The 17,078-nt window shown below is 36.7% G+C and overlaps 1 protein-coding gene across 1 annotated transcript in view; it reads left to right on the top strand.

Annotated features, from left to right (window-relative positions):
* TDRD9 (tudor domain containing 9) overlaps positions 1-17,078 on the top strand; it is a gene marked incomplete at its 5' end in the record, with an annotated part of 56,162 nt that overhangs the window by 21,290 nt on the left and 17,794 nt on the right. The window contains 14 exon segments of the mRNA XM_010133691.1: positions 1,220-1,340; positions 2,931-2,960; positions 6,717-6,771; positions 6,900-6,984; positions 7,664-7,721; positions 8,303-8,407; positions 9,232-9,329; positions 9,716-9,847; positions 10,541-10,703; positions 10,785-10,848; positions 11,333-11,396; positions 13,817-13,861; positions 14,649-14,702; positions 16,396-16,512. Of these exon segments, the coding sequence (XP_010131993.1) occupies positions 1,220-1,340; positions 2,931-2,960; positions 6,717-6,771; positions 6,900-6,984; positions 7,664-7,721; positions 8,303-8,407; positions 9,232-9,329; positions 9,716-9,847; positions 10,541-10,703; positions 10,785-10,848; positions 11,333-11,396; positions 13,817-13,861; positions 14,649-14,702; positions 16,396-16,512 (1,191 nt within the window).

Here is a 17,078-nt window from a genome sequence, read left to right on the forward strand (position 1 = left end):
CCTACACTTTACATCTTTGTTAAAAGTCCCTGGAGACAACTGCATCTTACATTATGTTGGTATTTATCACATGTAATTACTGGTCACTACTGACTATTGCATTTTTATTGTTACCATGCAGTCCAGTTCTTAGAGTGTTATGCTTAAAACTCAAATGCTCAGGTGTCACTTTTGCGTCAATTATAGTAACGTTCCTTAAAAGTAAAATTGAGAAGTCCAAGCCAAAATAAAGCTATATCTGAGTAATAAAAAAAACCTATTGAGATGTATTGAGCAGCAGGTGAAGGTGACTCAGACTAGGAGAAATATTTGGTTGAGCATAAACATAAAAAAATATAACTTGAGGGTGGAGGAAGTGAGAGAAAAGGAGAGAATTTCAAAGGCAAAATAGGAGGGAGAGAAGTACAGTTTGATCATGCAAACTATGTGGAGAGCAGGTTACACTATACTACAAGTTAAACATATCAGTTAGTTGAATAAAGACTTTCCGCTAGAATGAGGAGAAACCCTGAGAATGAAAGGTGAGCTATGATCAAAAGCCATTTTCTCTACAAGGGAAAAATGTGTGATAATACAGATCCAGCAGAGCACGTCAGTTCACTAAGTGTTTTCTTTTTAAAACCGAAACATGATTAAGTTGCTGTCTTTGCTCTGAAGACTTAATGGTTTCTGTTCTTGAGTATTAAAGCCCTGTGTTTATGACAGAGTTATTGAGAAAAAGCATAGACAGAATTTTCATGGTTATATTGTGTACAACAGAACCATAGTTCTTTGACAACATCGGACCTAAAACACAAGATCCATTAAAACAAGAACACTTTAGGTGAAAAAGAGGTACATGATTTATTTGGCAATCAGGTAGAGACCCACATCTGTGAAAAGAATCGTGCCTGTTCCCATGGGTTGTGCTTAGTTTGATGTGCTTAATGCTTCTGGATGAGGAATATATCTTGCAAATGTTAGGGAATGGAGTAAGTGCTAATGCTTATCTTAAGTAGGTAAACATGGAAGTGTTTCTTTAGCATTAGAATGCTAGGGTGCTTGAAGGAAATGTCTGTTTAGGAGGTAATGAATGCTTCAGGTTCAGTTACTTCTCAGTACAGCTTCTGTGCTGGATTAGTTTTAATCGAAAAGCACTTGACAAATCAACACATGTCTGTGATCTATAGTCTTTTGCCTGTTAAGCTGTGTTAACCTCGGTTCTTTCTTCCCCACACAGCTTCCTTTTCAAGAAATTACGGAACCAGTGATAACAAAGGAAATGTATGAACTAGCGATATCTTTGATCCAGTCATTTGATGAGTTGGAGATGAAGAGCAATAGGTAAGATACAGTTCAAGGTCTGCAATTAGGGGTTCTTCAGGGAAGTGAGACACTAATTAAGGAACAGCAGCAGCCCATGTATTATAGGTATTAATGGTAACTTAATTTTTTTTATTCACCTCTGGTTTTATTTTACATATCTGTGTGATTTCTACTCAGGGTAGAGTCATCCTAAGACTGCTTGTAGGTCTTACTGAATGTCCTGTGTTCTTGAAATACACTTCATGCTCTGGAGTGTAAGTGACCATTCAAGCCAGTCATGTCATGTGGCAATGAGATTCTTTCCTGCAAACCAGAGCGGCATGTTATTTATATGAAGACTAAAACCAAAACTACTATTTTGTATTGTAAGCTAAAATATACATCAAGCCATGAAAAAAAATACAGACATTAATTTTCACTGGCTGTTTACCTAATGTCTTACTGTCTTTTGAGATAAGTACATTAATTTGTGTTCTGTAAATTGATGTTTAGATCTGAAAATGTAGTAAAGTTGCTTCTACAACTTTGTATTTTAGTTTAGGAATGGTTTTTGTCCCCACATATTCTACTCATTTATGAAGAAATTCTACTCATTATGAAGAAATAATTTTGTTTTATAAGCTTAATTTTTTTGTCAAACTTAGTATTATGTAGACTTTGAAATTTTAAGAAAGCATTTCTTAAGCTCACCTAAGCAGTTATCAAGTGAATCACTGAAATACAAGTGTTGATGGAGGTAAGTAAATAAAAAAAAAAATTGACACTAAGTTTTTTACAATATTTAGTGACTTTTTTCTTGATTATTTCTTTTAATCTTCTCAATTAGGCTGTTTTACGGTAGTTTAGAATAACCAATTTAAAACTACCTTTTGCTAATAAGCTACCTTTGATAAGCAAACATGAAGGCATTAGAATTTCATCTTTCAAATACCAAAAGTTATTACAAATGTTCATTGTTATGTACCTTCCATTAAAAACTATACTTTATGTTCATTATATAGTTTGAAAGTAGAGACTTGCAAGATACCTGAAAAAATTTTACATCAGAAATGATTACAACAAAAATTACAAGTTCTGTATTGTGTTAAGGTGATTTTTAGCTTCTTGGCTTGTAACAGATTAATCGAAGATGTCTCTGTCTAAGTGTATGTCATGGCCTGTAGTTCCTGGTAATGGTTGGCTTTTTCACATGCTAGGCTTTTGTTAAAGGTGTCTAGTGATACTTTTAGAATAGAGGAGTATTACATATGCTTGAAAAATTACTGAGTTTGCATAGAATTCTGCAGTAGAGTGGTATGCTATGTTTTCATTTTAAGCTCTTTGGTAACCTAATTTTGTTTGATTTCTCTGCTAAATGGGAATGTTTCTCTTTTGATGTAATTTTGAAGTCAAAGCTAAACCTAATGATCGACTTCCGATGTTTATATAGCCTGTTTTTCAGAAAGCATAGTTGCAAGTAGAGTTTTTGATTCCATTTCTTCAGGAAGTTTAAGTAATACATGTTACAGAAAATGTGCAGTTCTGCCTCCTTTCAGGATAACTAGGGTTAATAAAGTAGACTGAGATTGTAAAACTAAAACTGCATATTCTTGTTAGGGAGAAAATAAACTTGGGGGTTACATCAGAACGTGGAAGCGTGCTGGTATTTTTACCAGGTGAGTAGACATTTTAATGTTCTTTTTCCTTGTTTGTCATTCTTCTGGCACTTCTTCCAGGGATTCATTATGTTCATGTATGTTACTTAACTGGAGTTGATTGGTTTATTTGGGTCTATTTGCAAACTTGTTTGAATATGGCAATAATTAGAAGAGCTTTGAGTCAAAAATTAAGACTTTGTATGTTTTAAGAATGAAATTACAGTAATAAAATTAATTCCACAGTTAATGCACAGAAATTCACTTGCTCAATTTTTTTCATTAGTTATTAAATACCGTATGAAGGTCCTAGGATTTTTTTTTTTAAGAATTGTTTTCTTATCTGCTGTAGTAAGTCTTTATTTAGATTCCTGTTATAAAAGTTAAAGTTCTCTGTTTTCTATCCACATACATTGGTTGGCTAAAAGGCATTAGAGTTGCCTTTCTTGGAGTTATTCTCTCCTATAAAATCAGCGGGTAGAAGGAATTACTCCATCGTCCCAATGTAGGACCCATTCCAGTTTGTCATTAATAAAGTAGGGAGACCATCTCTGTCTTTGGCCTCTGATTGGTGTTTGTCTGACTGGTGTCAGTCTTTCTCAGGTCCCCTGAGTCTTCATTTCAGGCTGGTTCAGTTCAGTTCCCAAATTTTTTTTTCTTAATCTTTCACTTTGAGGTGTTTTTTACTGTGCTGCTGTCCCTGGTGGCTTGTAACTGCAACTGATAAAATGCAACTTTTTATTTAAATACACCTGGTAAATTCATGAAAACCTGTGTAGGTAGTGCTTTCTGGATGAGCTGATACTCAGGTTTGGTTTTTTATTGTTGTGGTTCAGTATTTGACTTTGGTCTGGTTTATAACTGGATACTCAAGACTAATCTTGAACACAGGATTAGCAAATACCTCTTGAAATTTTCTTCACAAGTAGTCTTTATACCAAACTGGAGGAGAGGGGAGGAGAGCCCTCAGTTTACAAGAAGGCAGCTGGGACAGAGATTTGGGTAAAAATAATCTCCTCATTTAGGACACTGATTTGAGATGTCTAGATTTTTTGAGTGCTTACAATTACATAGCAGTTTGTATATTAAAAATAACACTCCAGTTGACATTTCAAGCTGAGTAGGCACCAGCAGCCAGCCAGAGTAGTGCCATGCTGAGAAGCACAGTTAAGTGATTTTTGCCCTGTCTTTGTGGAACTCGGATGCAGCAGAATCCACTTGCATGGAACGGCTGCAGCTGTCTTGAGTAGGATGCTGTATTTTCCCTTCCTGTTGTAATTGCCTGTCTTGTTCAGTGCTTAATTTTTTTTTTTTTATGTTACTGAGTCTGATTCTTTACAGATAAATATCTTTCAGTACTCAGCTCTCCTTTGAATCCAGAGCTAGTCCATCCCTAGGTGGTAGAGTTCCATGTTAAACTGCGTAGTATTTTTTTTTTAACATATATGCATATGTTCCCAGTGGGCTGCATTAAGCTTGCACTTAATTCTGGCATTTTTTCATTTGAGTGCTTGACATGGCAACCATAATGTTTCTTCATGTGTAGTTGTTTAGACTTTTTAAAGAGCAAATTGGAAGAAGAGTTCAGACTGCGTTGACTAAATCATCACTGAGCTGCACCTTCAAGTGTGTAACGTGCTTTTGCCAGACAGGCTGGTTGGCTAAATGAAAGCAAGAGTAGGTTGTCACCCTTTTCATGACCTTGCAAAAGATGGGGATGGCCTACCTTCTCTGTGCTTCAACTGCCCTTGCTGATGGCAGGAATTGCATAGCTGAAGACTCTACGTTTTCTTCCAAAAGGGTTCTGCTGTTACTGCCTGAAGCCTTTATCTGTTCTACTCATCTCCATCTCTCTGTCTGGTTTGTATTTTCTTTTGCACTTCTCCATGCCCCACTCCCCTTATTGTCCCAAACAGATTTTGTTAGTAGTTACTCTTTCATTCCAAGATTTGTCTCTCCCGATGGCAGCCTTTCGTTCTGTAAGCGTCATTATCAACTGTTGCCACTTCGAGAACTGGGCTGCAGATTTCTGCCTGCTGTGTGTAATCAGTGATTACTAGACTGATTAATAATTGCTATTAATACTTGTTATGCAAAGTCATCTTCTGCCTGGATCGATCTTATTTTAATTGTTTTTAAACACAAATTGGATGCAAGCCTTGATGTCTTATTGAGATATGTAACTGTATGGCATGTGTTATGTATGGCAAGTGGGAAGCATTAGAGGGGGAGATAGTTGAGCAGTACACAGTGGGACCAAGTAGGCTGGCAGACTGTGTCTAAACAGACCATATCGCGGTGTTCTTGTGTTGTCTCTGTGTCTACATGCTCTAGTTCACGAACAGGCACATTTTTTTCTATAGTATAATAATCTTAAAAAGTGGTGCTGTTTTTGTATCGCCCTGACTGCATGTTTTTCTCTACAATGCTGAAAGTGTTTTGCTTAGAGCTTTGTTGATTGTTTCATTATTTTGCTAGTCATTAGTTTGTTATTTGGCCGGTTATTTGCATTCTCAAGTACTCATACTTCATTTGAGCTGTGGTGTAAATAAAGCTACCTGGCTGCCATTTTTTAGGTTCTAATGACACTGCTTTCCCTCACACAAAGGACATATCTGAAACTTCAAAATTTCCTCTGATTGCCCCACTACCATCATTTTTTTCCCCTCCTCCTCTAACTCACCTGTTCTCCTCCCAGCCCTGACTTCTTTTATCTCTCTTTACTTATAGTCACTTTCCCTTGTTTTCCAGGCTCAAGTCTTTTTGACTCCAGTATTTAACTAATCTCCGTGTCCTCCTACAATTTCTTTTCTGAACCAAACTTGTATTATCATCCTGTTTCTCTCTGAATTGTTTTCTCCTTTTCTTGCTCCAATTTCTTGCTTTCTGGCCTTTTTTCCTTGTTTGCCTTAACTCAGTAATGATTTCCAGCCCATCCTTCTTTCCTCTAGTTTCTAATTTGTTATTCTCTCTTATCTTGCCAGAAAACATCTCTCTTCTTGCATTTGCTTTCCTTCCTTCCTTCTCACTTTTGAAGTCAAGTAACAGAGTAACGGTCATCTAAAGAGTCACACCCAGGTGCTCAAACTGTGTTTAGCCTCACTGAAAATTGCAGCAATCCTGTACTGCAGTTACAGAATAATTTCATGTAATATACAATGGGGGAAGCCCAGTGTTGGACAGAATTTTGAAAATGAGGCTTTTTGAATTGAAGTCTCCATAGGAAGTAAACTAGGCTTCCCAGGAAGGTTTTTGCCTGTGGAGGTAGGTATTCAGGAATACAGTAAAAACCCCTTAGTTCTGAGATTTCCCCTAGCAGATGTGACATTCATGCCCCAGAGGATGGGCACTGGAACTGCCAAGGTTAAGATGGCTAAGGCCGATATAGCGAATTTGTTTGTTTTTAACTTGGCCTTGCTCTTGGAAACAGCTTGTTTTGGCTGAAATAGGCAAATTTATCCTAAAAGAGACATTCAGCTTGTGGTGAGCATTGTCAGTTGTAAGGAACTGAAACAAGGGCTGATAATGGGACACTTGCACATGTTCTTTATATGCGATATTGCTGCTTTACTTTAGCAGGTGTAAACTTGTGCAAAATGACTCTTGAAAAATTGACTCACAGTGTTTCAGTGACTCATTATTACATTTACTGTTTAACTCTTCTGCTCTTTTATTATATACGGTGAAAAGGAAGAATTTAAGTGCGTGTAAGAATTGGTTTTAGCATTGTTAGTGATCACTAAGAGGAAAACAAACTCTTGATTACTTTTTCCATAGGTATAAGTGAAATAAGCTACATGCACTCACGTCTCTTGAAGACATTTAACAAAAGGTAGGTTAGACCACATTTGTTTCAGTTCAGTTAAAGCTGAACATGAATCCTTCAGCTGTAAGAATTCTATGTACATGTTATGATTTAGCGTAGAGGTGTAATTATTTTTTCACTTATTTTTTCTTTAGGTGGCAAGTGTGCCCACTTCACTCAAATGTGATGTTAGAGGAACAAAGTAATGTGTTTTTTCCAGCAGTTCCTGGCTACAGAAAAGTAAGTGGTGTTGAATCGTTACTTTTTCAACTGTGTGAAAACTTTTGCTAGAGTAGTAATAGCAAATAATGTATATAAATTAATATTAGCTGTGTCAACTCAAATCATTGTGAGGGCAGACCAGTTGTTTTTTTTTCCAAGGTGTAAACTTGTTGCCTTTCTTACCAAGTTATTGCTTTAGCTGGTGTTTAGACCTCAAAAGAAATGTGATAACAGTACGTTATCCTTAAATTATTTTGTGACACTGGTTTTGTCCTTCAGAATAGCTTGTGTGTCTATTCTTGTACTGTGCATGCTGCTGGTGGCATTGCATAACAAAGTAGTCCCCTAGTATGGGGATCTCTTGCCTGCTTTGTACCTCACGTTTTGACTAGTGTCTTGATTTTCTTTATCGCTGCTAATAGTGTGAAGTTTTGTTATGACAAAAGGCATAAGAAGATGTTTCTGTTCTTCCTCTTTAATGTTATATGCTATACTAATTTATTATGCTTTTCTGATATTAGGACAAGAAAGCACAAGATTTCTTGTGTTGTATTGCTTTTTTTAATATGCAGAACAAATATACTACATTGTCGTTACATTTAGATTTCATAGCAAATTGTATTTTTCATATAGAAACCTTAATGGGAGTAATCTTTATTTTTTGTATTCACTGCTCATTTCTTGCTTCAAAACACAGATTATTCTATCTACAAACATAGCTGAGAGCTCTGTAACAGTTCCTGATGTTAAGTATGGTAAGTCGTCTCAGTCTTGTAATTGTCTATACACTGTATTTGTTTGTAACGTTTTCCTTGCTTGTGCTAGCCTAAATATCCACATTTCCCTGTTGTACAGAGTATTGTTGAATTTCTTTACAACAGAGAATTAGATCTGAATATATGAATAAATGGTAGAGCTACTGAGCGAGGTGTTGGTTTTAATCCTTACTGGAGGAGGAAAAAAAATTTAAATACAGTAACAAGCAGAACCAGACATCATGTCACAACTACCTGAAGCTTTTTATTCACATACAGATTATATTTTTAAATAATTGCATCACATCAAACAAATTCTGATATAGATCATCTAAATGCAGAAATTATTGCCTTTTGTCATCTGCACTAACTGTTTATTATATTTATGTTAAAGTCTATTTGCCGTTCTCTTAGTATTTGGCATATCCTGAGGCTGGTTGCTTATAAATCTAGTGTTCTCTTTATTGGTTATCAAATAGTTGAAACTTCTGATAACACAGAATCAACCAGTATTTTTTTCCACTGCCGTGAGAATAAACTGTTTCTTAACAATAGTCTTTTTTTTTTCCCCTTAATTGCAGTTATAGATTTCTGCTTAACTAGAGCTTTGGTTTGTGATGAGGAAACTCATTACCAAAGTTTGAGACTTTGCTGGGCATCCAAAGAAAACTGCATTCAAAGAAAAGGTAAGATGACAATTGGTAATGGAAAGGAATTTTATACCCTAACCTTCGTGGGGAATTCTATGTTCCTTTTCATTTTATTAACAGTAAAAAGCAAAATTTATTTTTGCCATGAATAGTTTATGCAAAAATGTAATTCCATACTGTGTCAGAATATTGAAATGTGGTTAAACAGCTATGCCTGAATGTTTTATTTTGTACAAGTATTGTTCCAGAGGAATGTTTTGTGTTTTATCAAAAAATATTAAAATTCATAGACCATAAAACTTACGAGATTTGTTATTTAATAGTAATATTTTTTTATAATGGGCCATTTCTTAAAAAGTGGATATAGGTAGTGCTACGTATTTATGAACTACTTGTGAGTTTGAGCAGTAAAAGAAGCTTTTATGTCTGTTTGTCACTTATATCAGTTGAAAGATCCACAACAGTGTCTCTAGTGTAGTCCAGCGTTTGTAGCACAAGGTTAAAGAAGATTTCATATCAGCTCTTCTAGTAAGACAGTACTCCTAAATATCAAAATCTTTTAGTTCCCATTGAAAAAGTACTAAATAATTTAATAATGTTGACATGTTTAGGTAGAAAAATACCCTCACTTCTAAACATTATGAGCACTTCACAGTTACAGCTTGTGGTGGGTTGACATTGGCTAGATGCCAGGTGTCCACCACACAGCTCTATCACTCCCCTCTCATTGGGGAGAAAATGCCTGCGGCATCAGCTGTCATGTGCTGCTCAGCTGTCCAAAACGCTTCTAGGCGGGTTGGTTTTGTATAGCCTGACACTTGGGCAGTTTACAAACTGGTGATACGTTCTTTTATGTGAAGGTCGTGCTGGACGTGTTTGCAAAGGGTACTGTTACAGGCTTGTATACGAAGACTTCTGGACAGAGTTTATTCCAGAGAAGTCGGTACCTGAAATACTGGTAAGACTTTTGGAGAACATTAAAAATTTCTTTTAATGTATGTGGTCATAGCAGAGACAATTAAAAGTTTTGCTTTACTTTTCCTGAATAGACTGTACAATTTGAATAGTTATTAATAAGTGGAACGCCGAATAGCATTCAAGTTGATAAATAATTGACAAAGACCATTCCACATAGTTTTCTTCATAGAAGGAGATGGATTATAGCAGCAAAATAGATGTGAATTAGAAATAAGCAACTTGTTCAAAAGAAAAATGTCCTTGGTTACACAAAATTAATTTTGGGTTTTATTAAATTGTAAATTTTTACTTATTTTTTCATATAAAACACTTGATTACACTTCCCACAGGGAGGGGAAAGTAACAATAACCTTGTCTTCACTTCAGCGTTGTCCATTGGGAGCCACAGTCTTAAAAATAAAAATGCTTGATATGGGGGGACCAAAAGACTTGCTGGCCTCAGCTCTTTCTCCGCCCAGTGTAGGTGACATTGAACGTACCATACTTCAGCTCAAAGAGGTAGGCGTGCTTTTAATGTTGTTAAAGTCACGGTAATGTACTGTTAAAGTGTTCTTCTTGGTATTTGAGGTATAGTAGCCTTAACTGGAACCTGAAATAGGGGCTATGTCTAGAGAATCTTTTCTTGCATTTGACTGTTGTTTGGTTACCATCCTCTTCAGCATAATTTCTGCAGTTACTTCATTAAAACAGGATTACAGTTTCATCAGGGAGTAATGATACTGTTTGTGAACTAGCATCTGTGGTGAGAAGGAATAGAGAAAAGTAAGAGAACTTGAACTCTGTAAGCAAAATTGTTTACTAATAAGTAGCAAAATGACACTCTTGCACCTTACGATGTGTAGGAGTCAGCCTGAAGATCCCCTTCTGAACTTTTCAAGGAAGTTGGTGATTTGCTTTTCAATTATGAAGTTGAAATGGGGGTAGGACATTAATTGCATTAAACTTTTCCAAAGTGCATAAGAAATGATACATACGTCTTCCGTAGGTTGCTTTTATATCCAGTATATGTAGTAGAAACTTTGGTTTCAAAATACTAGGCTTCTGAAATTGATTTAAGAACTTAATTCCAGTTTTGATGCTAATTGATACTGCCTTAAGATAATTGTTTGCTTCTTGTTGTCTTTTCTTACAAGCTTGTCTGATATGTACTTCGTCAACTTTTACAAGTGAATAATTTTTTATTTTCTCTAGTTGGGAGCACTTACAGTTTCTGCGCAAACAGAAGAAAATCCACATGATGGTGAGCTGACTTTCTTAGGAAGGGTATTGGCACAGTTGCCAGTGAAGCTGCATCTCGGAAAATTGATAGTCCTTGGGCATGTCTTCGGGTGCTTAGAAGAATGCCTTATTATAGGTAACTGAAAGAAGAACGTGTGAGAACACTTCTAAAAACAAGTGATCTGCAGGTTTTCATTGTGATTTGTTTTTGTTGTAGCTGCAGCAATCTCTTTGCGGAGTTTTTTTGTGGCACCTTTCAAACAGCATATCGAAGGATACAGGTATTACCCTACTTGTTTTACTCCCTGACTACATTTGAGTGCAGAGGGCTAAGGTGACCACTAAATTGAATTTTCCATGTCATCAATCTAGCTTTCTGTCAAAATGCCAAACAGTGCAAGAAGCAGCTTTTCTAGGGCAGCTAAGATACTGAATGCTATTTCTATGAGAACTACTAGTATTGTAGAGCTAAGTCATCCTTTTCTGAGTACAAGACCTTATTCTTCAGCTTTGCCTTTTTGATGTGAACATATGGAAGTGTCTATTAAAACTTTTTTAAATAGCAAGGATTTTTTTTTAAATTATCTTGCCCACACAATTTAGCTTCAGCCAGGAGTTGTAGTAAGAATAAATAATTACTATAAATAAGTTGACCTGGCTTATTAAGGTCCCGGAAGGTGTTAATAGTGTAGCATTCTGAGCTGTATAATACATTCAATATTTGAAAAAAATATTGTTGATAGTTCTTATTGTTTTCATTACCAGGAACAAACTGTTTTTTGCTAAGAATAGTAAGAGTGACTGTATTGCAATTGTGAATGCATTTAAGGTAAGTCTTTTTTCCAGCTTACCTTCCAGTGAGATCTGATAGACCAAGACAGAGCTTCTTACCTTTGTAGGATCAGTGCAGCATTTGTCCTTCGAAGGTGTTAAAAGCTTCACACTACTCCTAGCTTAGTGATACTTTTTGAAGGCCATGTCATACTGTATAACACTTCCAGTCTCAATTGTAGTAACCAAAAATAAAATGCCAGAGATGCAGTGATACTGGTAGATCCCTTTTAACCAAGGGCAGTTTGGATCGGTAAATTCTAGTACATAATGAATTTGGTGTCCTTTCTCCAGACTTTATAGCTTTGGCTGTGGAATATTTTATTCTGTCCAAATGTGGTTTTCCTGTATGCTTCAGTAGCCCAGAACCATGGACAGAGGTGGATCCCTGCAGTTACAGGGGGAGATGGTACAGCATGGAGAAGACTTCTGCTAGAGAAACTTACTGTTCAAAATCCAGTGTTTCATGTTATGGATAGTCTGACATGTTCTGTAATCTTCTGGAGACTCCAAAATCTTCAGTTGCTGATGTAATTTATTCCATTTTGTGTGTGTTGGTCTCTTTCACTTTGGTGAAAGCTTTTTCTTTTGTGCTCTGGTATCAGAGTTTTCTGAAGCACACATGAGCACATATGCCACACATACCTACTCATACTGAGGCTCAAGCATTATCTTTTCTGAGTTGCCCTTATTCTGTTGTATTCTGTATTTCCCTTGTGCCCTGTTAATCTGAAGGCAATATTTCTACAAACCAATGTGGTGTCCTGGAGAATAAACACAAACATTCAGAGTTTCCTGTGCGTCATCTCTGTGTGTGGGTGATATGAAAACATTATGTTTTGAATGTCTTCAGTAGCAGAATAGAACAGGGAAAGAACTTGTTTTCAAAATCCCTGGTTCAGATTTAATTTATTTCATGGTAGGCTGGGGTTCTGTGAATCATTAGCATGTCCATTTTAAGCCCCTGCTCATTAAAAGGTTTCACTGAATTAGAAAAGGTCAAAAGCTTTGGTAGCAAAAGAGAAGTTAGGGAAGTAAATACTAATCAGCCTGGTTGAAGTGAGTTTGTAAAAGACAAAATAAAGTGAGATAAGTAGAGTTTGTTTTTCTGACATGTAAGGCTTGGGTGTGGAAGTCAAAAGCATTATTTAAAATCAGTACATCAGATAGCCTTGATCAATATAGGGAAATGCAGTTTGGCTACTCAACTATGCTAACAGTCAGTGTCCACAGTGAGCTGGAAAATTGTATTATGAGGTTGCTCGCTGTCAAACTGGATTCCGCAGGCATCTGTCAGATTTAGTGCCTAATAGTGAGATTATTTTCATTAATATTCTTTGTATGTCAGCTTCTCTTCCAGCCCCGTTTTCTGGGAGGCATCCATGTCAGAACTGTATCCAAATCAATCAGTTCGGTTACTTTTGTCCCAAAGCAAGGAGAAAAGAAAGGTTCAGAAAGTAGCTTGCTTTATTACAGCATTCAATCAAAGCATCTAAGTTGTTCTGTTTATTTATGAATGTTTGCATGTGCTTTAATACTTAGTCTGTGTCATCTCTGAAAACTAGGTGGATAGCCTGTTGTATGTTACCGTTGAACCTCTCCTGACACAAATCAGAGCTTACTCTTTTAAAGGCTTGGAAGATAACATCCTCAGTCTGCTTTTGGAGTGCACCAAGATCCAGAATCTCTAGGTGCAGCATTGCATGCCATAACCTCTAAGCTCACTTAAAGGCAGCATAGTTATCTTCCTACAGCAACTCTTGGTCTTTAGCTTGTCCTGGTACAACATTTATAACCCTGCCATGCTTTCAGCCATCCGGTAGTGCTTTCTTAGAATTACATTTTGCAGCCACACCACCTTGTGCTCACATATGAGCAAAGGAGGACCCAGAGTTCTTACCCTTAGAGTTCTTAGCCTTAACAAACTAAAGTAAGAAAATTCGTAAGAGTGAGAAGTATTTTTATCTGCTTAGGAAACAAACGGGTGAGCATCATGTGTTACACTAGAATCAGTAAATAATAAAGGCTGGAATGGATCTCAGGAGGTCTAAAGTCCAGTCTTCTGCTCAGAGCAGGTTCAGTCATGAGGTCAGTCAAGATTACTGAGGGTTTTATAGGCAAGATCTTCAAAACCCTGATCTAAGTTGGCCCTGCTGTGTGGGACATTGGAACAATTGATCTGAAGAAGTCTCCTTCAACCTAAATTGCTGTGATTCAGATTTCCTTATACCCTTCTGTACTTATTTGTAGTCTCTGTTAGCCCAAGGGCATCTCTGTTTTTTAAATTGGTGTGAAAAGAATTACCTTCAGTATAGGTATGGAAAAAATCTATAGTTTTAAATGTCACATTAGTATTTGTAATAATTGTTCCTAAAGCACTAACATTTGTGCATGAATGTTACGCCGCTTCTTTCTTAGGCATGGGAGGCCTGCAGGCAAAAAGGAGAGCTGAGCCATCCCAAGGTTAGTTAAACTTTTTTTGTTCAAGATTGGTGACTTCAGTGCTGGAGTATTTTATATTCTTAGTAAGAAATTTTTGCTAGCAATCTGTCTCTGTCATAGTTACAAATTTTCCTAAGGAGATAGAAGCATAGGCTTTGATAGAATATGAATCTTTGAATCCGGTCCCTTTCACAGATTGTTAAACAGTGGCCAGAGAGTTTGAAAGCAACACACGAATCTCCCCCCCGCCTTCCCCAAAAAATCGGAAAGATGAAAGATTTTTATGTGCATCAGTCACAAAAATATGCCTCCAGTCTTTCTTTTGTGTGTATAAGATACACAACCTTTATTTCTTTTTCTGTTTGCTTCTTTCAGAGCATAGTATGCATTATGAGCATCAGTGCAAAACATACACTGAGTTGTAATGATTAGCCAAGACGGTCAGAATCTGTCTGACAAAGTTATGCATCCACATAAACAAGTTCTATTTTTTGGAGGAAGTGTTCATCTTAAAGTAGATTCTTCAGTAGCAACACAGAGGAGTTGGACTTGTGATTTTTTTGTAAGAAAAATTCAGATAACTCACAGCTGCACTGGTGGTAGCCGCAGTATAGTTTATTAGTCAAATATGTAATTGTTTTATGATGTGTATGAAAATAACTAGTATGGATGCAGAGAAAGCTGTGAGATCAAATTCTTCTATAACTATATATAATTGAGTCTACACGAATGTGAACAGAAGCTTATTAGCAGTAGAATAAACAAGTTTCTGACAATTTAAGTTTGCATTTTTCACTTTCTTTTCCAGCAAGAGCTTGAGTGGGGTCGGTTGAATTGTATTCACATCAAGAAGATCAAAGAGGTAAGATGAAAAAGATACTAATTTTTATAAGCAGAAAGACTTAGCATTTGTAGAAAGTAAGTAAAGGTGAGATTATTATGGATTTATCAAGATATTTAGATGTATATTTCTTAAATAAACTGTGAATTTTTAGGTTTTGTTTCTTTGGGGGAGGAGAGATGGTACTATCTAAAACTGGTGGAGAATATTGGAACTCCAAGTACAATTTAAGGCAGATCAGACAGAAGCTTTATTACTAACGGTCGTAACGAACAAGCTTTTGGGCAGCATTTCCCCCTCTGCTCCTCTCTTAAGTGGTTGCAGAGACCCCTTTTATATATGGTTTCAAAGAAAGGAAAGCGGTGAGGAAAAATCACTGTAATCTTATCAAAGCCAGGTGTCCATTCTCGGGAAGAATGGGCTTCAGACAATCCTCTATATGTCAATAAGGCCAGGTACCCATGCCTGGGAGGGATGGGCTCTTTAAGTAGCTTATTACCTGCCAGAATTGACACTATAGAGATGGCTTTTGGTGGAGCCTGTAGGATGGCACATTCAGTATTATCTTAATTAATGAAAACTCTGCATCACGGAGGGCTTCTGGCTTGATGTGCTGTGTTGAGAAGGGAAATAAAACTCCTGAGTAACTGTGATTGGCAGAGCATGGCCTTGTCCATGATTCCAGCAGGTCATATCTTTGGCATGAACAATGTAGGGCCTGTGTTCAAAAGGCACAGAAAAAAAAATAATACATGATAATAGTTCTTGAGCTTGTATATTTGATATCAAGGAAAAAAAGATGAGGAAAGAGCAAGTTGTGTAAAACTGGAGAGGTGGAGGATGAGTTTGTATGATAACCTCCTGGGTAGTTGGTGTTCTCTTGGCCCATTCTTAGATAATGCAGGAAGAGGTGGTGCATGACATAATAGTTAAGGAGTTTAGAATGGATTAGAGTGGATTTGCAGGATTGGGACAGCTACACAGACTGGTTTCTGATTATGGTAGTTGTCCTATGAGGAAAATAACAGGAGTTTTGGTAAAAAAAAAAAGCCCTGAAACTGCCAGCAGCAGAAAGGAAAGAGTAGATATGAAGCAACTGAGCGGACTGTCATTTTCTACATTTGTTCCAAAATCAGTTGGGACAATGAAGACGTTCGCTGTGTGGTTGGAGGACCAGTGCCTGCTTATGGGAGTTTCTTGGAAATACTTAGGATTGAAAGCTGTTAAGCTGTTAAGAGCTGGCTCTGCTGCAGGGCGTAAGTTTGATCTCACTTAAAGTCAACACGGTTGTCTGCTGAACTGAGGGTGCAGCATGTGTGGTCGCTGCTACAGTTAGGCACAGAAGTCCAGTTTGTTAAGGTGGTGTTTGCCTTCTAATATACAACCCCAAAATGATTTAAACGGAGAATCAGAATATTGTCTTAAAGGTTGTTTCAGTTTTCTTCTAATTTTGTCCTATATCTTGCATGCATAATATGCTTCGCAACTACAAAATTCTGCTTTATAAAGATGTCAAGAAAACTACTTGAGTCCCGGTACTGAAATGATTTTCCAAAGTAGAGATGCTAAGCAGTCTATTAGGTGAAATGCCTACTAGCCACCTAAAAGGGAAAGGGAGTTTGCCCACTTACTTAAACTTTTGCTAACAGATTTTATTTTTATTTGTGAACAGTTTTTGATCTGTTTAATATGTAACTTAGTGTTCAAATTTCAGGTGGCAGAGTTAGTTCATGATTTGAAAAAGAGAGTCGGAGCTTTTAACATGTTTGTTAATGCTCGTCCGTCTGCTGTGGATCAGGAATGTGTATATAAACAACAGTTCGTTTTGCAGGTAATGCTTTATTGACTCTTCAGGGGAGAGCCATTATTCACAAAATTTAAAACTGAAATTTTATATCCTGGTACTGATGAACTAGTATTACACCTGTGTTTCAAAATTCTCAGTAGTTTTTAAGATTGCAGGTGAAGAAAAGTAATTATTTTTGACAACTTAGAAGGACAACTAATGTTACTTTTAATAGTTCAGAATTCACACATAAGTCGGTCCTTTGGCTGTCCCTTCACTTCTGACAGTTCATCGAAGTAAAACCAAGTTATACTGAGACGAATTAAACTGTGTATCTAGACTTTGTTAAAACGATGAAAATACTCTGAAAGAAGGATGGTTTATGCTGAAAGGCTTAAGAACTAATAGTTTTGAAAATTATGTTTTCACTTTGAATGCTGTATCTGGACCACCGCTGGCTTAGTTATTGAGGGGGGAAGAGGGAGGCAGAAATTAGATGTCTTTCAGCTATTGTAAGTTTGTCAAATTTCAGATTAGATTTCTTGTCTTATTTGGGCTGATTAGTAGTAATTTTATTTTAACAGACCTATTTATCATTTCAGTCGCAATCG

Source organism: Buceros rhinoceros, unplaced genomic scaffold (assembly GCF_000710305.1).
Source record: "Buceros rhinoceros silvestris isolate BGI_N320 unplaced genomic scaffold, ASM71030v1 scaffold9613, whole genome shotgun sequence".
Taxonomy (NCBI): Eukaryota; Metazoa; Chordata; class Aves; order Bucerotiformes; family Bucerotidae; genus Buceros; species Buceros rhinoceros.